Source organism: Vidua macroura, chromosome Z, assembly GCF_024509145.1.
Source record: "Vidua macroura isolate BioBank_ID:100142 chromosome Z, ASM2450914v1, whole genome shotgun sequence".
In the NCBI taxonomy this organism is placed as follows: domain Eukaryota; kingdom Metazoa; phylum Chordata; class Aves; order Passeriformes; family Viduidae; genus Vidua; species Vidua macroura.
Genome location: NC_071611.1, coordinates 598,659 through 622,487, shown reverse-complemented (window position 1 = coordinate 622,487; position 23,829 = coordinate 598,659). Strand labels below are relative to the sequence as shown.

The window sequence follows — 23,829 nt, the reverse complement described above, 5'->3', positions numbered from 1 at the left end:
CTTGCAGAAAGGCAAACCCTTCGCAGGCTCCGTGTGATGCGGCATTAAACCCCTGCTTGCGCTAATGACTCCTCTAATCCGGAATTAGCGGAGCTCGGCGCTGACGGGAGCCTCTCCTTGCTGGGGACAGCAGGCACAGCCATGCCTGAGAAGCTGCCCAGAGAGCCTGAGCTCAGCTTTGAGCTCAGCTCTGAGCTCAGCTCTGAGCTCAGCCCAGCTCAGCCCAGCTCAGCTTGCTTCTCTGGAGAAGCTCAGGCTGCCCCATCCCTGGCAGTGTCCAAGGTGGGGTTGGACGGGGCTTGGAGCAGCCTGGGATAGTGGAAGGTGTCCTCGTCCGTGGAACTGATGATCCTTCCAATCCCAAACTATTCTGCAGTTCCACAGAGCCGGGGAATGGGACTGCAAATCCAGCAAATAACCTGGAATGTCGGAAATAGCCCTGCTTGATAGCTCCAGCTCCTTTTCCTGTGACCTTTGTCCAGGAGGATTTGATAGCAAACTCCTAATAAAGGAGTTGGCAAACACGTCGGGAGGCAGCCGCAGCTTTCCTGCTCTCAGTGGGAAGTTTATAGCCTGGATTCTGTTCCAATGGCTGTGCATACCATTAGCATATTTAAATAGGCTGCTTCCCAAATTAAAGTGGAAGCAGCTATAAAATGCTGTTGGCTGTGCTCAGTGTCTCCTTCTGAATCAAAATTCAGCCTTCCCGAAGATGTTTTTTTCCTTGACTTTCGACAAAGAGGGAAGACTTTGCAAGGAAAACAAGCGAGGAAAAAAGGCAGTTGAAGTACTCGGTGTTTACTACTGAGATACTCCTGGCTGCATTTACCAGGAGCACTGGGGAGAAAAGGGATTTGAACTGTGGTCCGAATTTAGATATAGCAGGCCAGTTTTCAGTACTACTTCTCCCTGCGCTGCATTCCCTGATTTCCTTGGTATGGCTCCCCAGGTCTCCCAGAGCAGAGGGGCTGCAGCCCCCTCTGTGGTCACACTGGATGGGCTTGGAACAACCTGGGCTGGTGGAAGGAGTCCCTTGCTGTGAGATGAGCCTTCAAATCCCTTCAGACCAAACCTGTGACTGCCTAGGAGTGCCAGGAAAGCTGCGACCTCGTTCTGTCCTACACACAAGTGCTTGTGATCATTGCACCCTTGGCTCCCCACTCTCCAGCCTTGGCTACCCCCTCTCCAGCCACAGTGGACGTGGAGAGCACAGCCTGGAGCTCCATCCCCACGGGGAGCCCATGCCAGCACTCCCAGGCAGCACATGATGCAAACCAGGAGGGAACCGCTCCTCTTTTCCTGCTGAATCGTGGCACGAAAGCAAAAGGAAACACATTCTCCTAGTCCAGCAGAAATATTCAAGGGGGTGAGTCAGGAGTTCCAAAAATACATTTCCTGAGCTGCAAAACAGAGCTGGATGTTGCCATGGCACTTTGGGAAAATTCACAAGTCTCCAGCTTGTTTCAGAGATGAATCAAACGCCAGCGAGCCGAGTTTTCGGCTCCCCTCGCCTGCGTTCGGTCACTTTTGCCACTGATTTCATTTGTTGTTTTTTCCCTGGCTTTCACATTTAAAGCCAAACCTCTAAGAGGGATTTAAAGGGGCAGGTCAGTGTCTGGCAGGATTTCCACAAGTGGGTTCCCAGTGATGGCAGAATCCTGGGATGCTTTGGGTTGGAAGGGACCTTAAAGCCCATCCAGTGCTCCCCCTGCCACGGGCAGGGACACCTCCCACTGTTCCAGGATGTTCCAGACACCACCCAACACATCCACAACAAACGAGCTCTGTGCTTCCCAAAATCCTATTAGATCCCTGTCTGCAACGCCAGGCCCCAGCGCCTGCGGAAATCCGGCTGTTAGAGCTGGATCCTGCACCGTGACTGGAGCAGGATGGAGCCAGCCCAGCACGAAGCTCGATTAAATCAGCTCTTGCACACAGACAGCAAGGTGCACTGAGGTGGGTGTTCCCAAAAAGGGAAAAGAGGGAAAAACCCAAACCACATTCCTAGTCCAGGCTCTTATTCACATCTGTTTGAGTTTGGAACATCTCCAACAAGTCTGACGTTCCGGCAGGAGGAAAAGCAGGATTGGAATGGAAAGGGAGCCGGGTCCAAGACAAGCCTGCCTGTGCCAAGGACTGTGGATCCTGTGTGTCACCGCGAGGCTCCAGAGCGAGTCCTGCGAGCAGGGAATTCAGTGTGACCTCCCTGACCCCGCAGCGTGGGGACAGCGATGTCACCTCGCCTGACCTCATCCGGGGCTGCTGCCAGCACAGCCCGAGGCATTCACAGGAAGGATTGAGGGAATGTCACCTTTGCATTCCAGGGGCAGCCACAGCTGCTCTGGGCACGCTGTGCCACGGCCTGCCCACCCTGACAGCAATTCCATCCCAATAGCCCCTCTGGCAGCGGAGGCCATTCCCTCCGTGCCCTGTCCCCAGTCCCTCTGCAGCTCTGCTGGAGCCCCTCTGGGCCCTGGCAGGGGCTCTGAGCTCTCCCTGGATCCCTCCCTTCTGCAGGTGAACACCCCCAGCATTCCCAGCCTGGCTCCAGAGCGCCCAGGAGCAGATGTTGCACACTCCTGCTCCCCAGGGCTTGTGCCTGGGAGCAATTCCAAAGGAGTCAGGTGGACAGGATCCATCCCCACCCCATTCCCTTTGAGTAAAACCTGCTGAGATCCTGGCTCAGCTCTTCCCAAAGTAGGGCTGGAAACTGAACCCTTGGGAAGCCCCTTCTCAAGTCCAAAGGAAAGCAGGGAACAGGAGGGATGGATTTGATTTTGTTGGCAAGTTCTAAATGCAAAGTCTCCAGTTCCTGTGAGATGCAAATCAGCTCTCAGCCATTCGCTCGGCTTTGGGGCCGGGTGGCACCAGAAATCAAAATTAGGTGAGAAAATCAATAAATTAGCAATTTCCCAGGATTTAACAATCCTGCCTTGATCATTCCCTCCAGCGGATCGACCCGGTTTACATTTCCAGCCTTCCTGTCAAAAATAGACTTAACACTATTCTAACATTTCGTGCTTCCAGGGTTTTCTCAAGGATAACAAGAGACAACTCCCAGGGAACGTTTTTTCCATCAGAGTGGAGAAGGGGGAGGGAAAAAGTCAAGGAAAAGGAGTAGCAAAGTCCTGTCCTGCAAGTGTCCGAGGCCAGGCTGGATGGGGCTTGGAGCAGCCTGGAAGGTGGCCCTGTTCTTGGCAGGGATTGCAATGGCATGATCATAAAATCCCTTCCATCCCAAACCATCCCCCGGCTCCTGGCACAAGCAGGGCACTGCCCAAAGTAGGGAAGTGTCTGTTAGGGCTCTCCTGAGCTGCAAAGGAAGAGAGCAAAGGCTCTCGTGCCTTCCTTTGGCCATCCCAGGCACTGGGAGCACCCTGGGAGCACATTCCCAGGGAAGGCAGGCCTGTTCCACAGGCTCCCGAGGCATAAAGCCTTCCTTGTTGGGTTCAGCGTGCTCCAATCCCACCAGCACAGCTGCTGCTCCCAGTGACCAAAGCGTTTCTTGAAAATTGAAATCCTTTCCTCCGGCCCCACTCCAGCGCCCGGGCGGAAAATCGTGTGGAAAAGGAAAAGTGCTGGAGCGCTTGGAGCGGTTTTATCCGGAGTTTACCGGATAGTGAGTGCTGTGAATCCCAGGCTATTCAGCATTCCACCAGCAGCACCAGCAGCTGCAGCAGCCCGAGCCTCAAACACCGCCCTCCCATTCCAGCTCATTTTATCCATTGTCCCTGCGGAGAGGAGCCAGAGGAACATTTGCAGGGTTCCATAGGAAGTGGCAATGCAGGCTGATGAGAGCCATTGGGGATTTCAATGGGAACGGGGAGTGGGAGGAGAGAGGCAATCACAGCCCACCTAACACAGCTCCACCCCAGGAACCTCAGCATGGCCGGGGGCAGGATCCCCAAAATTCCTGACGGATGGAACCCGCACTGATGGGAGAAAAACTCGCTTATAGGGCCTGAGCATAAAACGAGCAGCATTTCCCATTCCTACTGAAAGCCCAGAGTGACGGCATGGCTTCCAGCAGTGCCATCCACACTCTCCTCGTGTCCTGTGTGCCACCTCTGCCCCAAAGCTCCGTGGCCTCTGCAGCCTCTCCCAGCTCCAGAGCCAGCGGGAACGCTGGTGCCAGCGCTCCCTCCCTGCATGCCCACGTTCCAGAGCCAGGTAACTCTTAGCCCTGGCTCAGGTGAGCTGTGCCCACGTTCCAGAGCCAGGGCACTGCCAGCCCTGGCTCAGGTGAGCTGTGCCCACGTTCCAGAGCCAGGGCACTGCCAGCCCTGGCTCAGGTGAGCTGTGCCCACGTTCCAGAGCCAGGTAACTCTTAGCCCTGGCTCAGGTGAGCTGTGCCCACGTTCCAGAGCCAGGGCACTGCCAGCCCTGGCTCAGGTGAGCTGTGCCCACGTTCCAGAGCCAGGGCACTGCCAGCCCTGGCTCAGGTGAGCTGTGCCCACGTTCCAGAGCCAGGGCACTGCCAGCCCCAGTCCGGGTGAGCTGTGCCCACGTTCCAGAGCCAGGGTACTGCCAGCCCTGGCTCAGGTGAGCTGTGCCCACGTTCCAGAGCCAGGGCACTGCCAGCCCTGGTTTGGGTGAGCTGTGCCCACGTTCCAGAGCCAGGGCACTGCCAGCCCTGGCTCAGGTGAGCTGTGCCCACGTTCCAGAGCCAGGGCACTGCCAGCCCTGGCTCAGGTGAGCTGTGCCCACGTTCCAGAGCCAGGGCACTGCCAGCCCTGGTTTGGGTGAGCTGTGCCCACGTTCCAGAGCCAGGGCACTGCCAGCCCTGGTTTGGGTGAGCTGTGCCCACGTTCCAGAGCCAGGGCACTGCCAGCCCTGGTTTGGGTGAGCTGTGCCCACGTTCCAGAGCCAGGGCACTGCCAGCCCTGGCTCAGGTGAGCTGTGCCCACGTTCCAGAGCCAGGGCACTGCCAGCCCTGGCTCAGGTGAGCTGTGCCCACGTTCCAGAGCCAGGGCACTGCCAGCCCTGGCTCAGGTGAGCTGTGCCCACGTTCCAGAGCCAGGGCACTGCCAGCCCTGGTTTGGGTGAGCTGTGCCCACGTTCCAGAGCCAGGGCACTGCCAGCCCCAGTCTGGGTGAGCTGCCGGGATGAGCCGAGCGCAGCGATTCCTGCCCAACAATACCGGCTCTTTGTTTTCCCGGGCTCCCCAATCTGTCCATCCATCTGTTCTCCCTTGCTTTAGATTCCTGTTTTAAGCTCCTGGGGAAGGATTCTCCTCTTTGTTTCGGCTCTGCTCCCTCACGAGGAGGTTGGAGTTCAGACCCAGCCCACCCTGGCACCGATTTCCCAAACAAATAAATCAAAGCCCCTGTTTTACTGGGATCCAACTTGTTTTCTCAGGAATCTGTGCCTCAACCTATGGTAATTAAGAGCCACCACGGATTCCCGGGAAATGGTTAAAAAGGGGAAGCAAACAAGATGACTTGTCTTGGGCAAAGATGGAAAAACAAGAAGATTTTGCTTCCTGCTTTCAATTTTTGGACTCCCAAACTTTGGAAGCAAATGGCACAAAGGCAAAGCGCCGGTTTCCAGCATTGTTTGTGAGAAACAAGAATTTCCTTTTTGCTCCTTGCCCCACTCCTCCGTGTGACTGGAGCAGAGCTTGGAGCCAGGCAGGCAGCCACGGAAAGCACAGGTTTCCTTTGCCCTCTGCACACTGGGAATATCCCCAAATCCACCCGGATCATGCACAAAGGAAGCAGCGCTCCAGGGAAAGGAGACCTGACCCCTGAGGTAAAAGCCCTCACAAACAAACCCGTTCCTTGATTTCCTCTTGCAATGACAGCTTGGGGAAAAAAATCCCTCTTCAGAGGTCTATTCGTTTTGCAGGTTTTGTTGGATTTTTTTCCCCAGTTTGTTTTCCTTCCTTGCCTCATCAAGCCAATCATAAACCACAAAAATAGCATTCCATGGATACGGTAAAGCCATCAAATATGGCAAGAATGGGGAAGGATTAATTAATAGTTAATTAATTTCCCGAATGTGTCTCATGCACTCTGAATCAACAAGAGCTTTCCGTGGAACAGGAAATCTTCGGCATCTTCCTGGCTGGAGCCTGAGGGGAAGCCAAGGGTGTCTCAGTGTGGCCAGAAGGGTTTGATGGCTCCACGTGGATCTGTGTTATCCCACACACACCAAGGCTTTTCCCTGTAAACTCAAAACTCCTCCTGCACGAGGAACTTTCCCACTGGAAACATATTTATTATCCCAGTGTTCTGTGCAGGAAGCACGGAATAAGGAGGCCCTGCTCATATAGCACGGCCTTGTCTCGCTAATCCGAGAGACAAAACCTACCAAACCCAGGGTTTTATCCCTAAAAACATCAGATTCCAGCAAGAGAGTCGAAATGCACCCAAAGGTTTGGAATGAAAGTGTCAGGAATTAAAACCAGGGGGTCACCTGTGCTCCTTGGAGCGATGGACTGTCCTCGTCACATCCCTTCCACTGTACTTTGGGGAAAGCCAAGAAATAAAGGCCAAATCTTTCTGAAATACAGCTTCAAAATTCATTCCAAATCCCTGGTTCTTGTTTGCTCTCAGGAGATTCCGAGCAGGGAAAAGGAAGCAAAATTCTGCCTGATTCATTATTGCCATGCCATGAATTGCGTGGAAAAGGCAAAATCCAAGCAGGACCGTGTCCCAGAGATGTTTTAATTGCTGATATAAAACTGTGACATGGAGAGCAGCATTTTCCTTTCTTTTAAGGAAGTCTTTTCCTTGATAGGATCTCATTAAACATTGCTGGAAAAGAAAAACATCCCATTTACAGGATAACATCTCCTCATGATTAAGGTCCTTCCAGGCTTGAAACATGAGCCGCTATCCAAGAAAATATGGATATTTATCTCCTTCCTGCCATAAAAAGGTCCTGCAAGACTGCTGTAAACAGCAGGAAACTTCCATGAAATGGGATCTGCAGCCCAGGATGGGGAAATTCCTCCTGATATCCGACCTGACCCTCCCCTGGCACTGCTCGAGGCCATTCCCTCTCGTCCTGTAGCTTCCACCTGAGTGAAGGTTCCCAGCCCTCACTGGCTCCACCCTCCTGCCCAGGAGCTGTGGGCTGGAGGAGGCTCTGAACCAGCTGGGATCATCCTCCCAGTTTGTTCCAGCCACTCTGGAATCTCTTCCTGGTTGGCAATTGGTCACAGGTTGGACTCGGTGACCTTGGAGGTCTCTTCCAACCTCAGTGATTCTGGGATTCTGTGATTCTCCAGACCAGGTCCCACAGCATTAAATGAAAATGGAATTTAATCTCCTACATGGATATGAAAAAAGACCAGTGGAAAAAACCCTCCTGGTGCTTTTAGTCCCTTTTCAAGAAGTTCTATCAAATAAATGTCTTTGGCCAACTCCATTAGGGAGCAATTAGACCTTAATGGCCGTCTAAATCCATTATCAGTGGACATTTAACCTTGCAATATTTAAAGATAATATTTAATTTGAGCAAATTAATGGGCTGCCTGTGAGACCAAAGAGATCTACTTAGGCTCTCTGGTTTTCCATCGGGGATATTTCCCTTTGGATAGTGTGACAAGAAACTGGGAAAGTTGGTCCTCACCTTTGGAGCTCAAATAAACAGTACGAGTTAAAACCAGAGCAAAATCTCAAATAAGCACCTGCCTTTTCCTTCTTCCTGCTCCTATTATTTCCATATCCATCCACAGCTGGTTTTGATCCAGTCCAGGGACACCTTCCACCGTCCCAGGCTGCTCCCAGCCCTGTCCAGCCCAGCCTTGGGCACTGCCAGGGGTGCAGGGGCAGCCACAGCTGCTCTGGGCACCTGTGCCAGGGCCTGCCCACCCTCCCAGCCAGCAATTCCCAGTTCCCAATATCCCATCTGTGCCTGTCCTCTGACAGAGGGAAGCCATTCCCCCTCGTCCTGGCACTCCAAACCCTCGTCCAAAGCTCCTCTCCAGCTCCCTCAGAGCTCCCCAGCCCTGGAACTGTATCCCAAGGGAAGTGTGACTTGAACACAGATCTAGAAATTCCAGCTTAAGGAGGACATTTCCCTCTTCGCTCCAAGGATCTTGGCACTTAATTCCCAGGAGGAGAGGAATAAAAGCAGGGAGCACCTTAAATCCATGCCTCTCGTGTAACAGCGTGTGATGCTCTAAGATGTCACCGCCGGCGTCTCTTTGAAGCAAAGTGACAACATCCAACGTCTGCGCTATTTCAGTCCCCGGAGAACTTCCCTGATGGAAGCAAAGCCACGCTCATGGAAAAACCTGGGGAAGCTCCAGAAGTAGGTTGCCATCTCATTCCCACATTGGAAGGTTAGAGGTGTTTCCTCTGCGAACCGAGCGCTTTAAATAGCGCTGACTTTGCACATCGGGCGCGCTCGGTGCCGCGACAACGGCTCAGAGGAGCTGGAGCTGCACGAGCGCGAGCCTGGCGCGGATCCACGGAATTTCGGGGAGTCACAGCCAATTCCCAGCGCCGTACACGCGTGGAATTCAGCGTGTCGGGGACGCATGGCATCCTTCCTCTGGCACAGCCGGTGGAACTCGTCTTTGGTGGGAGTCATGGAGTCACGGGATGGTTTGGGTTGGAAGGACCGTAAAGGCCGTCCGGTGCCACCCGTGCCACGGGCAGGGACACCTCCCATTATCCCAGGCTGCTTCCAAGCCCCGTCCAGCCTGGACACTGCCAGGGATCCAGGGCCAGGCACAGCTTCTCTGGGCACCCTGTGCCAGGGCCTGCCCACCCTGCCAGGGAAGAATCCAGCATCACTGAGGAGGAGCTCTGATGGTGGAAGGCAGCAATGGATGGACACCAAACCTTTGGAAGAGCAGTCTCCATCAAGAAACCACGCAAACGCAGGAGCAAAACAAGTAGAGCTGTGCCTTCACCAGCCTTACTCATTTCAGGAATTCCAACCTTGGAAACTAACACCAGCAATTAGGGAACGGTGCTTGCCCTTCGGCTCACCTCAGAAAGGCTCCTGAGGACCCTCCCTCTCTCCATCCTGGGAGAGGTCACTGGGAGCCGTTCCCCGAATTTGCCTTACACCCCTCACGTTTTCCACCCTGGCTGGGGTCAGGAGGATCCTGCCCCACGGCGGCCCTGCCGGAGCAGGGGGAACCGGGGTGTAATTACACGCCGCTCCTGTCAGAGTGGAATCTGTAGCACATCGCTAATGTGTAAATGACTAAATAACTTAATTAGGTGAAATGAAGTGCACTTACAACCACAGATGCTTACGCCGGATCGGGATAATGTGGTGTGTGGGAATATATCCCTGGTTTTTTAAAGATGTTTATATTTAACAGTAGGCCAAGGAAATGAGGAACATGCACTGGTGAGAAGGATGGCAGGGAATTTTTTTTAAAAGGGAAAAATGTTTACCACATCCTTACAAACTGATGGAGAAAACCATTTTTAAATCGCTTCAAAATGCTGGAAGGAACCAACTTTTCAGTCCCTGCAAATGTCAGATCCCTGTGAAATCCTAAGGGGCATAGGAGAAAAAGTGGTTGTTCTGGGCAAGCTTAAATAAATAAATGAGCAGAGCCCTTCTTTTCCTAGCTCACCTATTCCTGAGTGGATCACTGAGGTTGGAAAAGCCCCCCAGGATCATGGAATCCAACCGTGGAGAGCGGAGTGCCACATCCAGGCATTCCTTGGACACGTCCCTGGGCAGCCCCTGCCAATGCCTGACCCTTTCCAGGAGAAGCTGCTCCTAGGGAAGTCAGCAGGAAAATTCCCTGTGTGGGGAAGAGCACCTCGAGTGCACTTGGTGATTCAAACCATGGGAGCCTGACAAACGGAGCGGGAGAAGCGCTGAAATCGCTCCCAGCCCTTCTCCTCATCCATTCATCCATATTCATCCTTCCCCTCTCCCCGAATCCGTGCTGGAGGTGAATGGAACACAACCACCAGCACGAGGACGAGCTGAATAAGCCAAATTATGGCATGTGTGCTTCAAGGAGGCTTCAGCCAACGAAGCAACCAGGAAATGGGAGCTTTAATTTCCCATTGATGGATAAAAGGGAAGGATTCGAGCACGTGCCTGCACAAGTACCTATGGAGCTGGAGCTCATCTTATTCCCAAATAACAACCTGGGGGAGTGGAAGGGTCCCTGCAGGGCTGGAGCAAGGTGAGTGGTCAAGTCCCTCCCAACCCAAACCATTCCAGGACTCTGGGAAAAGAAAGTCAAGCTTCCCAAGCTGCAGTGCCCAGATAGCATTTTCCATGTTATCTTTCCCTTATTTATTAATTAGCTCTCTCTAATGACAAAGAGAAGTGGCTGTTTGTCAGAATTCCAAGTGAGACGGGCACCAAAAAATTCCTAAATCCAGGATTAGGCAGCGAGCTGCCCAAATTTTTGATGATTTCATACGGAACCACCACTAAATGAGAAGTTTTCCCTGAAAGTCCTCTCAGGAAACTCTAAAGATCCCTTTTCAAGCTGGAAAAAGAAGTTGTCACAATGATTTTGGGAGAGCGTGGATGGAAGGCAAATTTGGGACTGAGTCAAAAGTGTCGGAATAACGAGTTGGAATCTGTTGCTATTAGTCACTGCCTTGGAAGCAAATCCAAAGCTGCTAATGCTGGGATGTTGAGAGTGCAGAGACTCCCTGCCTCTCGGAAGGAATTTTCTAGGAGGAGATGAAACGGTGAGGTGGCAAATACTCCCTCTCTTTAGGTGCAAAGGAGAATTGTACCTCGCAGGAAGGGGAGAGGAGGTGTTTGCCTCTCCCGGGAAGTGTCACCCTCAGAAGAGCCTCCATTTCACATCTCCTCCTTGGGAGCCAAGCGAAATCAATTAACTCTGCAACTGGAACCAATTAACCCTCGGAAAAGCACAACACCAAGCACAGTGGCAGTCTGTAATAAATGGGATAAATGTAATAAATCCATAAATAAGAACGGAAAACGCCACAGGCCGGGGCTGCCAGGCCACGTCAGGTGGGCTCCTGATTCTCCAGAGACAGCACAAGTGTTTGAGGGTCTCAAACAAACAGGGACTTGCACAAAATGGGGCTTTCAGCAGCGCCGGGGCACAGTTGGGATGGGATTGATCCCGTTTAACTCCAGCCACCTCAAAGCAGGGCTGCACTCCCCGAGCCGGCTGTACGAGCGGGATGAAGAGAGATCCCTTGAAAGAGGCACCTTAAACCCTTATCTTAAAGGGAGATAAAGCCGCCTTATCTCCAGGGAGGCACCCCGATGCTTCCGCTCGATTCAGATGCCGCTGTTTGATCCAAGTCGCAGTGGGGAGATGGGTGCCATCTGTGACACGAGCCAGCAGCCCGGCCTCCCTTCCCTTCCCTTCTTTTCCTTTCCCTTCCCTGGCTCCCGGCACGGTGGCCAGGAGCGGGAACAATGCTGTGCCTCCAGTCCCTGCCTTGCCTGGCAGCTCGCAGCTTTGAATCCACTCCTGGCCTTATTCAGCCCTTTTTTTGCCCTTTTCCAATCGAATTCTGAGCAAATGGGAGTCTGCTCGGCAGATTATCCCGGTTTGCTCACAATTCCCTCCTGAGCCAGGTCTTGCCGACAGCAACGGGCAAGGCAAGGGGCTTAAAGCAGCAAAACAGCTTTGTAAATATTATTACTAAAATTCCAAAGTGATTCCAGTGAACGCACAGCGCCGGTGACCCTTCAGCGTTCCCCGTGAGGGCTCCATCCCACCCCTCTGGACACCGTCACGGGTTGATTTGTTGAGGAAACAACTTTCTCTTCTAAAAAATAACAAGGAAGAAAGCTGCTTCTTTTATAATCCAGCACTTTCTATTTAAGCTCCCGCTCTTTTGGATTAAGGAAAGAACAACTCGCCATTAGGGCCTGCCCTGTTTATCAACATCACAATTGTGCCCGAGAGCCACAGGAATTATTTTACACTTCAAAAGATGCTAGAACAGTTTTATCTCTAGTTAAAGTTTCAATATAATATTTAATAGAACTCATCCTCCCCTTCTAGTCAGATACTGTGGTTTGATGGCTACAAGCACTTGCAGGGAGGGGGATTCCAGGAGCGGAAAAATGCAAATAAAAATGACTTTATCTGCTCAGTTTTGGCTTACAGGGGTTTCACTTCCTTCCTCCCCTCCTAACTGTTAAAAAAAGAACTTTTTCTGCACCTTAGACAAGACAGGGGAAGGTTGAAATTAAAGGGGCTGGAGCTGCTGCCTAAGTCACATCCAGGCAAGCCCACGGCCTGGACACAGGAGTATCCTTGGTTTTGGGTGTGTTTCACCAGTACCCTATACCACACTCATAAAGAAATGGCAGAGCTTTCAACCCTGGCTTTGTGCTGCAAAAAAACTCTATTTTGTCCCCAGATTTGCCCCCAAAAGCCCGAATCTTGCCCCGCAGTGCTGAGATAACAAAGGGCTTTTCCCGTCCTAAATGAGTCACTTTGTATACATTATCTATAAATTTATTTTCAGTTTGACAATATTCTGGCGCTTCAGCTAAATTGGCTGTGTGGCTAAAAGGACAATTTAATGCCAAGAATTCTCTGGTTAACGCTTCCTGCCAGGGAAGCAGCACCCGTGCAAGGAGCGGCGTGCAGATAAAAGCCAAGCTCTGGCTTTCTGCTCTCCGCTCCTGGGTACCCTTGCAGGTGAACTTCCTAATTGGAAAGCAGCACATTCCCAGGGTTTGCTGTGCGCTCCAGCCACGGGCAGCATCGCTGCTCCACACTGACCGAAGCTCTCAATCAAAGCTCCACGCCAGCACGGAGCGAACGCCCGGCGCCGCGCCGCCGCTAATTACCATCGCTTCCGTAAGGCAGACTTGCCAGGGTGCAAAAATGAATCTGTGGAGTAAAAATGGGGAAAATCTATGGAATAGAAACAAAAAACATGTGGCGTATAAATAAGAAAGAAAAAAAAATGTATGGAATATAAATGAGGACCTTCGGAGCGGGAAATGCCCGATGTCCATTCGGTAATGTGCTGGTTCATAAATTAATGCTCTAATTTGTGGTGTTTACAAAAGAGCTGATTTTAGGAATGGGAATTTTCCTCTGTTTATCCAACAAGACCCAGGATTTCCTAAGTAAGTGGATGTTTCCAAAGAGTATAAAATCAACAAAGGCTTAGGGACAGAAAACCCCAGTGAAGCGACGCTTGCTGACAACTCCAACCCCGCTGAATAAAGGATGGTCCGGGCTCTGCTCGGGCCCTAGCACATCGTGTTGTGCACAATCCAAGGAAAACAGCTCATCCGGGAAAAGCAGGAGGCAAGGAACTTGGTGGATGAACCCAGGCCATGCTGCTGTAGTCTCAGGCTCTAGGCCACTTCCAGCTCTCATCTTGAATCTGCCTCATCCCTGCTCCTCTCCCAAAATACCTGCTGTCACTTCTCCCTTAAAAACATGAGGAAAACTAGGCCATGCCCTATGGAAGTCACAGGCATTCCCAGAGTCCACCCAAACAGCCCCGTGCCACTGGAATTACAGCGCCTGACGCTGCCCCAGCCTCTTGCCTGCCTGTCTTTGTTCCAGAAATCCCAAAGAAACGAGTCTGTGCTGTGTCATTTCATTAGATCCCAAGATTTCAGCTTCTCCTCCCTCAGATCCCGTGGTCACCTCAAGCAGGGACGCACCCAAGGAGCAGCATGGGAGCACCTCTGAGGGAAGAGGAGAGGAGAGGGAATTGATTTGGCTCTGCCAGCTTTGCTCCCTGGCTGGAAGTTTGTATTCCAGCCACAAACTTCCCGCCGAGGTTTGTCCTGGAAATGCTGCCGGACTCCTCAGCGCAGTGGCCCTGGCAGGTGCTCCCGCAGTCCAAGGCCATAATTCAATCAAGCCTTGGGCTGACGTCAGGAACAAAAACAACTCAAAGGCTGTTTGTGAACGGGCCCAGAACCCCTGAGATTCAATTAGAGCCTTGATATTCCATGGGGAATCTTATTTAGCTGGATTTAATATCACCAAAGCTTGGGAGCAGTTATTTATCAAATAGGTTGAACGCATTTAAATGTACAGGCAACGGAACGGCACGTTAACCCCACAATCCCAAATTTTCAGGAGCAGCACAGGCAGGAAAGCAGCACCAGGAGCCAGTCTGATTTTCAGATTCTCCAGCACAAAAAGAACCGAATCCCTGTTTTGTTAGGGATTACATCCATGCCTAAGGATGAACCCAGGGATTTCTGTGCTTTGCCATTTGTGGATCCCTACGATTCCCCCGGCAGAAGTGCTGATCTCTACATCCATGATGTCCCAGAGGGTTTTGGGTTGGGATTTTAGCATACACTTGGCTGGGATCACAGGGTCACACACACACACACACACACACGTAGGGTGGAGGATACACACACACATGTAGGATAGAGGATACACACACATGTAGGGTGGAGGATACACACACACATATAGGATGGAGCAGGTAACACACACGTGCTGAAGAGAGAACCATGCACACACATGACAAAGGGACGTACATGTGTGACAAAGCAGGGTGTCTATACGGACACATCCATGTGACTGAGCGGACCATACACACACACACACACACACACACACATGACAAAGCAGAAGCCACACACACATGTGACACAGCAGCCTGCCACACACATACACATGACAACGCGGGGTGTCACACACACACATGACAAAGAAGGAGCCTGTCCGTTCCCACCCGTCGGCCAGCCCAGGGTGCTGCCGTGCCATTGGGAAGGCCGGAGCCGCCGGGAATCCTGCCAGGAACGCCGCCTGCATTCTGCATGGCACCTGCCGTCGCTGCGAGCCCGGAGCCGGAGCCGCTTCCCCTCTCCCGGGAGCCCGGCTCCTCTGCTCCTGCTGCGGCCCCGTGCCAGCGTCGCCGCCGTGCCACAGAGCCGGCACAGCCGGAGCAAACCCCGAGTAAAGGACACGGCGCCCGCGGAGAGGACCCGGCCGTGCCCAGTCCCGAGAGCCAAGGCCGGGCTGAGAGCGTCGGCCAGACCCGGCAGCGCTGGTTCCAAACTGGATGCGCACCAGCACAGACAACAATGGGACGTAGCTACTACTGTCGTTACTACCAGGAGTAGTCCTGAAAGATGTGGTGACTGCCACAAAGCTCTCGCACCAACAGCGCACCCAAAATCCACCCAAATGATCCCAGTTTTCCACCTGCCTAGCATTTACCTTGGAGGAAGGAATAAACACTCCAACCTCTCTCCAGGCTTTTCCTAATAGAGTTTGCTAGGAAAAGAAATTCTACGACAGCCTTTAAAAAGAATTTAAAAATTAATTAAGAATTTGGGCATTCCAACCCTCTGCTTTGCCAGGAAGTTTTCCCTGCAAACAGCTCTGAGATGACAATTTAGCAGGTGAGTTTGTTACAAGCCCAGGAATTTGTGCCCAAATTTCCGGGCTGGAAACCTCCAAAAGACACAGAGGTGAATTTTGGGCACAGGACACCACCTCCCAGACAACCAAAAATCAGTGGAGGCCCCTCCACATCTCATTGCCACCGACTGAGGGGCGGCATCAGCTGCGGGAGGAAATTTGGCGACGACTTTTCCCAATAAATAAGGGCAAATTGAATTATTGCAGGGAGCGGGATGAAGCGCTGTCATCCCTCCTGCCTGCCGAGGTGCAGCAGGAACTCCACAGAGTAGCCACTGGCAGATGGCACATCCTATTACATGTATATTCATTTTCTGTGCTACATCATAGGAAACATTCCCAGGTTATTCCAGCTTTTCTCCCTGATGTCCACCACCCTGCTATCTGGGAACATTTTGGGAAAAGACCTTTAAGCCATAACCACTCCTTATAAATCTGCAGAGCTCTTGTTGGCTGATCTCAGCAGGATCAGCCCCTGAAAACCACAGGTCACCGGGGCCCTCCCTTTTTCCTGGGCTTTGCAGAGCCCCAAATTTCCAGCTACAAGAAGTTTACCAAGAGGAGTAAATGTTTGAGCTGTAAAGCTTCCAAAATGACTTTGTTTTTCAGAGCAGATGAAGGAAAAAAAAAAGCTAAAGGAATCATTTGAAGCTCAAAGCAAAACTGTTTATAGGACAGCTTTTAGTGCTCCAAGATTCCAGAGAGATTTCAGCAATTAACAGCATAAACTTCCATAACTTAATTCCATTCTATATGTGCATTGTTTAGTTGTTCCTGTGCTATTTCAGTTAATTCCCCCTTACAATACTACAAGAGATTTGCTGATCTCTTTGCTGATCTCAAAAAAACTTCAAGCAGCATCTTCACAACATCCCTGGGATCCAAAAGAAGGAGCTTAAATCCTTTGACTTCCTACATAAGGAAAATATCCAAATAATACCCAAAATCTCTTTAAATAATGGAGGGGAAATTTTAAAAAAATTAAATCACTTTCTTTCTGCATTAGCAAAAAAATAAGCGGTGAAAGATGAAAATTTGGTGTTCCCAGGATTATTTGTGCCTATTTCACGTTCCTTGGGAATTCAGGCCACAGAAGCCACTTTTGCCTCTGACAAAAATCCACACAAATTTGGGAGCGGCACAAGTACAAATCCAATGGGAAGAAGCCAAATTGTACCTCACATGTTTTTTTTTTTTTCCCTGAGCAAGCCTTGTACTCCCACTGAACTGCGAGCCAGGCCTAAGTTCCCTGGTTTAACAGATGCACTTTGTTCCCAGATCCCTCAGATCCAGGGAATAATGTGAGCCATCATTGCTGTTCCTGCTAAACTTGGCAAGGGCAGGCAGAGCGTCCCCACACCGAGTGACATTTGGCTGCACGCGGGCCCGCAGCGGTTCTGCCGCTCCGAAGGGGAATTCTGAATTATTAAATATATTCCGGAGCCCTGACAAGGTAGCACGGAAAGAGGATGGCAAAAAGCACCTAAAAATCCCCATCTCCATTCTGCAGGGGAATGGCTGAGCTGGGTTTCTCTGTTCACCACGACAGGCCCCCAGCTCCCAGACTGAAACATCTGAGGGACTGCAGGCGGCTGCCGAGCGTCCTTTGCGGGCCACGCTCCGTTTGCTCCTGCGAGTAAGATCCAGGATTTCTGCTCTGGAGCTCAGTGTCCCGCTCCTCCTCCAAGTGTGCTCCGGGCTGGCTCGGGCCACTTCCAAATCCCAGAGCGTGGCTCTTTCGCTGCCCCCACGGAAGTGTCTGGGATAGGGCTGGGAGGGGAGGAGGATCCCGAGTAAACATAGCTGCGAGGATGGGAGGCAACAGCATTCCTCTTCTCCTTAATCATAATTACGAAACATCAGCCGCGGAAAATAGGGAAGGAGCCGCTTTTGCGGAGTTTTCCGCAGGAACATGAGGCAGGCAGGCTCCAGAGCCCTGGAATGCTGCCTGGCACAGGTGGCAGGCCGAGCCAACACCCAAACTCCAGCATCTTTCTCCCTCTTTTCTGGCAAATCCCCTGAAAAACGGGGGCTCCCCTTCGGAGCCGCCCGTGGAACCGCAGCACCGCTTCCTTTCTAAAAGCAGGTTTTTACTGCGAGATCTCCCTTACAGGTTTTGTTCCCTCTCTTTTTTATTCTTTGGAATGGCATTTCTGCACGAAGAGCCCCAAAGACATCGCTGGCTTCCCAAATCCTCCCTGGCACACACGCTGTTCCTGCTGAGAGCAGCAGGATCCGTGCAGGCATCCCAGGTGTGCCTCACCTGAGCAGCTCCAAAACATCTTCCCAAGAAAGCCTCGATTTAATTCCATTTTTTTGATGATCAAACAATAATAACAAAATCCTGCAGCTTTCCCACCAGGCCACACTCCAAAACCAGACTGTACTTAAAAAAAAACCCCACAATATTCATTATAATTTCCTCACTGAACATCCCGAATAAAAAACCAAGGAATTTAAACTGTGCTGGATTTGTGATTCCCTCGTTAGAGATGTATTAATTTGTTGCTTTAATGCAGGCCAAGCCCTAATCAAACTAATGGCAAAATGAAAAGCGAGGATTTAAATCCTTTAAAGGGACTTTGCTTGATTTGGTCAGGCAAAGATTGGAGATTTTTCCCTTTTTTCTGGGCCACGGGAATGGCCAATGATAAAAATTCCGCTTTTCTCTGATTCTGCTCCCACCCACACGCTATTCAAGCAGCTACAGAGTGGGCAATCCAGAACAGATGCTCCCAAACGGAGGTAAAATTCCAGCCTTTAAATAGAAGGAGCAGAAATTGAACAGAACCAGGAAGATGTGGGCTTTGATTAACAGATAAAAAACTGAAATATGTCAAATGTGACAGACCCAGGGAATTCTTGGGGGAAAAGCTGCTTCAAAATCCGATCCTCAGCCATCATCTCTTCATTTTATAGTGCCTCACACTTGCATGAGGATAAATTTCAGATAAATTTACTATGGAAGCGATTGCAAACTCCTCCCAAAATTTTAGTAGATGTGAGAAAATGAATTTTTTTTTGGCAACTGTCCTAAAAAAAGGGCAAACAAAGCAGGAAAAATAAAAAGCAACCCCCCACTTCAGCCCGATGAATGTGCATTGTTCAATTGAAGTAACAGCTATTAAATCACTTTCCAAATACGATCTAAATTGGAGGGAACTCCAGGGGAGTTTGCTTCCCAATCCCTCCAGTCTCCCCCAGTTCTCCCAGTGCAGGTCAGAGGCTCCAGCCTTGGTTCAGTGCCCTGTGCCGAACACCTGCAAACATCAAACAGAAACTCCTGGTCCTTTCCTGGGCTGACAAAAGCCTTTCATGTGAAAAATGCTCCCTGGGAATGTCACGGCTGGAGCTCAGGTTACATTCCTTTCTCCCTCGCAGCCCTCCCCGCTTTGGAACATGGGGAGAAGCCATGTTTGTGGAATTCCAGATTCAAAGGGAACGGGGCTTTACTTTCTTTTCCCTCGCACGTCGCAAATCACAACACGGCATCATGGATTAGCTGAGCAAAAAGCCACGGGGATGACTTTAAGCAGGAATTATTCCCACACTTCCTAAAGTCCACTTAGTTTCACTTCCCTGCTTGGGATTACTTTGAGGTGCCTGGTTTTTATTTTAATCTCTGTTTTTCTCCCCTCTGTAAGAGAAGTTTGGGGTTAACGCAGAGAATGTCAATCAATCTGTTTTTAAAGAGGAATATTTAAAGGTCAGCTCAAACTTCAGAGGGAGAACTTCCAGGAGGAAAACCAGGACCCAGCCCGCTCCCTGCAATTCCCTGTTAGCAATCTGCATAATTAGAATAACAGACTATGTCCGCTATTATGCATGGAGCTGCCTTTCATCCTGCCACAGAAAACAGCATCCAGGTATTCTCAGATCCAATCCCAATTTCCCAGGCTCCTCACATCCCTGCCCGGGCAAACAATAGCCACCAACTCCATCCTCAGGCCACACATCCACCCTCTCTCTGCCCGGGAGCAGCGGGGGGAATTAACCCCCAACTTTTTTTGGGAAGCACCACGCACTCGCTGCAAAATTCCCTGTCTGATAGATATTGCAAGTGGAAAATTGCCTTGATTTTCCCTGCCAGAGACACCCTTTGCTGCCATTGTGCACACAACCACCAATGCACGGTGCCCGCCGCTCCACCAAGCTTTTCCTTCCTCCTCAGCACCAGGCACCGGTGAGTCCGGGAATTCTCTTGGAATTCTGTCCATGCAGAGTTCAGGTGTTGTTTTAAGTGGTCTGTAGCTCCTTATTCCTAACTTCCTGCAGCTCATGAAATCATCCTCCTGGCTAGGTGAGGATGCGTCAAAATTCCCCCGATTGCTTCAGCTTGCAGGACAACAAAACACAATTTAATCACTCCCTTTGCTCCGAATTGTCCTGATCCAAACGACTCCGGAGATGAGGTTTAGGAGGAATTATTAAATATAACTCTGGAGTCATTTGCTGTCAGCCCAAGTGGTGGTTGCTGCATGGACTGGGCTCTGAGCATGACAAATTGATTTGTCTGGCACAACCACTCCGCGCTCCTCTCCAGTGAAAACAAATAGAGTGGAGATTCGAGATCCGGCCTCATCACTTCAAAAATTATGTCAGAAAAGGACAAAAATTGGGATTCAAACCCATAGCTCATATTTGGAAAGTTATCCCAACCCAGCAGCAAAATTCCCCAAGTTGCTATCTCACAATACAAGCAAGTTTGTGAAGATAAAACAAACCCAGGTTGTTATTACGAAGGTCTAAATAGAATAAAAGGCACAAAATGAGTGTTTAGGTGGAGATTGATCTGAAAAAAACCAGACCAAACTTCCAAGCCGAAATCCCGCTCTGGAAATAAAAAGCTAAACGATGTCCCAGCGCATTTAATCAAACCCTGAATAAAGAGGAGAGGTGTCTTGAACTGAGAAAACCTGCAAACAGCAGGTATGAAACTCTCTGCAAGGAGGGGTTTCTCTGGGGGCTGCCAGGGAAGCCTTGCCCAAAGTGCCCAGACAGAGCAGGAGCCGGGTGGAGTACGCCGGCCCGTGTGCTGGCATGTGGAATTGCCTGGGAACTGAGAACACCGCAACTGCCTACCTGTACGTCGAGGCACTGAGAAGCAGCTGCATCCCAGAGCAAGGAAATGTGCAGCAGGGATCTTTGGGAGCTCTCATCTGTCAGGCACATAAAAGCCTCTCTATAAACTTGAGTTGCCAGACAATTATTGTCCACACATGGTCTACTGCAGAGAGCTCCGAGACTGCTTTTGTCATCCCACTCCTGTTTTTAGGGAGCGCGGGAGATGCCCATCAGCCCTACCCCAGCCAAAGGAACAAATCATCCACCTAAATTTCAGGAAAGTCTTCCAAAACACTCTCACGTTTGAAAACAAAATGCCCTGGCGTAAGCAGCAAGAGAAAGTCACTTGAATATTTTAATTCCCAAAAAATATTCCATCAGCAAACAGCCCTCTCTAATCCTAAAGACTTTTTTTTCCTGCTGTTTATTCTCGGATACTTGTTTTATTTATTTAACTGCAACAGCCTCGATTCTGCTTCAATTCTAATGCACAAAATTAATTTGCACACAAGAGGTTTTGACTATCGTCCCCGACAGACAAAGAGAGGCTTTGGAATTGGAAATAAAAAATTCTCCAGGGCTCAAATCACTAAAAGAAAAAGCTAAATCTACTGTAAAACTAGAACAATTTTAAGCAATGATTAAACAGAGGAGAAGTCCAGGGGTTTTTAAAAAATCAGAAATGTGTGGCAACGCTCTAAAAACCTCCCAGGCTTGTGGAAATAACAATAATAACAATAATAAAAATCAGAATAAGAATAACCAGTGCTTAGGAATAATTCCGCTGCAATCCGAACGAATCTGCTCCCCACAAGAGATTAAAGCACCACAACAAAGGTAATGCCTATGGATAAATAAATCCCAACGTTTTCACTACGGATGGAAGAAAAAACGGTACATACTTGAGCCAGTAAAATGTCCACTTGCCAAGGAAGTTGGTCCATTTTTCCCGCTGCTCACAGGAGGTGAAAACATCTAAAAAAAAAACAAAGAGGCATTACTAGTGCAAAACAAGCAATTCCCGAGTCCACTGGCAGTCCAAAGTTCCTTGCACATTCCTCAGGAGTTCCTCTCCCCCGAACCGTCAGCCCCCACAGCCCTGCAAAGGCGTCCAGATTCCTTCCAGCCCCCAGCGCCCCTCGCCACCAGCATCCCGCTTTTATCAGGCTCATTAGCTTCCCAAACAATCTGCCCTCGCCGAAGCCTTTGAGCCACGCCGGTGCCCAGCAGCGTTCTCCAGGCTGGGAAGCGGGGCTCGCTTCCCCTCTCCCCGCCGACAAAGGCGGAAAAAGTTGGGATGGGTCGCAACCTTGGTCATCAACGTAGCAACGTCCATTTCCATCCCGCTCCAGGATTTGCCTGGCATGTGGGAACCCAAATAATAATAATGCAAAGTGCCACCTGCCCTAAATTCTCATTCCGTCTCTCCCACCGAGCAATTGGAAGCCAGGCTCGCTCCTCGCCCCCTCTCCCTCCCTCTCGCACTCCTCTCTCTCTTCCCAGCGTTTATTTCGACCCTAATTGGTTTCTCCCTTCTCCGACGTGTCTAGTGGATAATACGCACCTTCCCTGAGTCAGAGCCTGCAAAAAGCCAAGGAACAAATGGGAAAAGTGCACCAACAAGCAGAGAGGGGGCTGCGAAGCTGCCGCAGGCTACGATTCCTGGCCAAACTTCCCCAAGCCATCCCTCAGAAGCCGAGGCTGGAGCAGCAGCACCAGCCTGGAGCACACAGGGGAAAGGGGGGGGGGCTTGCTGGGCTTTGGGAGCAGACCTGCCTCTCCCAGCAAAAGCTCTTCCCCAAAATAAATAACTAAGTGGATAGAGAGATATTCCTGACATATTGGGGGGAAGGGAGGGGATGGGGAGAGGAAGGAAGGGGCTGGAGGGGGAGGGGGAGCCTGACAAAACTAGACAAGTGCACGCGTCCGGCGCAACGTTCGGCCTCCAAACCAGCCCAGGGGGACAAAAATCCCTCTTTCCTTCGAAAATCACTCCCAAATCCTGCCTAGGGCGGGTAGGAGAAGGTTGGAGCAGTTTTAATGCCAGCAGAAGCCGTAGGAGATTTCAGGGAAAACTTTAAACTGAGACAGTCGTGGATTTCTTTGCACTTTCCATGTGCCAAAATCGAAACAAGGGAAGAACCGAAAGGAGAATATCAGCGAGTCATTAGCAATTAATTAGTTCATGTGCCAACAAGGCTTGAAAATCGAAAGCACAATAAAAGTGCAATATTGGTATGATGGAATGATGAGAAATGGTCAGTTTTCGGGGCGTTTCTTTTGGCAGGAATTATTTGAGCCGTCCGAGACATGAAACCAAGCTGCGAACGCGCCTGCATCTCCCATCACACACAATCAGAAAGACTAAAAATACTCAGTTTGGATTTTTTTTTTTTTTAAAGCGAAAAAAATATTTACCATGCTTCTAGCTGCTGATTAAAAATTGCCCAATGCACTTAGAGCACAGTTTGGGGTTGGTTTTGTTGCTTTAGGGTTTTTTTTGGCTGGATTTTTTTTTTTGTTGTTAACAGAGCAGCTAGAATTTTTTTTACAGCTGTTGCTAATTTCCACCGTTGTTTCTTACCGCACTGAAATCCAGTAAATCACTCAGTTCTTTGTCCGTCCCTAAGGCAGCCATTCGCTGTTGGTGATGCATTTTAGCAAAATCACACAAACCTAGAAACATGGAAATAACCGCAATCAGAAATCCCGAGCCTTGCAGGAAACACAGTCGGATTTTGCTTTTTCAAGGGGGGTCGGGGAGTGGGTGGTTGAGAAGAAGAAGGGAAGGGAAAAAAAAAAAGATGGAGGGGCAGCAAAAAAAAAAAAAAAAAAAACCAAAAACACAACAACAAGAGAAAAAAAAAAAAAAAAAAAGCGATATTGTATTTCCAAAGAGGCGAGCCAAACCCGGCAACATCCACTCTTAAACCCAAATCCGGAGGAGAAAAAAAAAGGCAAAGCCTCGCTCCCGGAGCATCATTTATGCAACAGGAGGTTCAGCGAGGAATGAATGAGGATCCCAGAGAAGAAACTACAGCCATCCGCTCCCAACTTTTTCCCTTCTCCTTCTTCCACGCAAAGTAGCGTTTGGAGGCAGAAACGGCAAAGAGCGAGGAGGAAAAAAAAGGCACGGCGAGACGCGAAGTGCAGGTTCCGGGGGCGGGGGGGCAGCGGGGGACAATTAGCCCCGATTCCTAATTTGCCGAGAGCAGGGGGGGGATAAGGCCGACAACAACCCGGGAGCGGCTCGGGCCTGTGCGGAGGCAGCGCCCGGGGGGAGGGGAGCCGAGGAAGCGAAGGGAAGAGGGAAGGGGCGCGGAGCCCAGCCCAGCGCAGCGGCCCCGAGCCCGCCGAGCCCCGGCGCCGCCTCCGTACCCGCCGCCGCCGCTCATGGAGCTCCGCGCCCGGCTCCCGCCCGCTCCCGCCGCACTTTTCCAAGGATTCCACGTTGGATTCGCCCA

General features: G+C 50.7%; 1 protein-coding gene across 1 annotated transcript in view; it reads right to left on the bottom strand.

Annotated features, from left to right (window-relative positions):
- TCF4 (transcription factor 4) overlaps positions 1 to 23,585 on the bottom strand; it is an 85,242-nt gene extending 61,657 nt beyond the window's left edge. The window contains exons 1-3 of the mRNA XM_054002952.1: positions 23,276 to 23,585; positions 22,950 to 23,041; positions 21,268 to 21,340 (exon numbers count right to left, since the gene is read on the bottom strand). Of these exons, the coding sequence (XP_053858927.1) occupies positions 21,268 to 21,340; positions 22,950 to 23,041; positions 23,276 to 23,285 (175 nt within the window). The 5' untranslated portion in view covers positions 23,286 to 23,585. The remainder of the gene's footprint in view (positions 1 to 21,267; positions 21,341 to 22,949; positions 23,042 to 23,275) is intronic.
- Between the last annotated feature and the right edge of the window lie 244 nt (positions 23,586 to 23,829).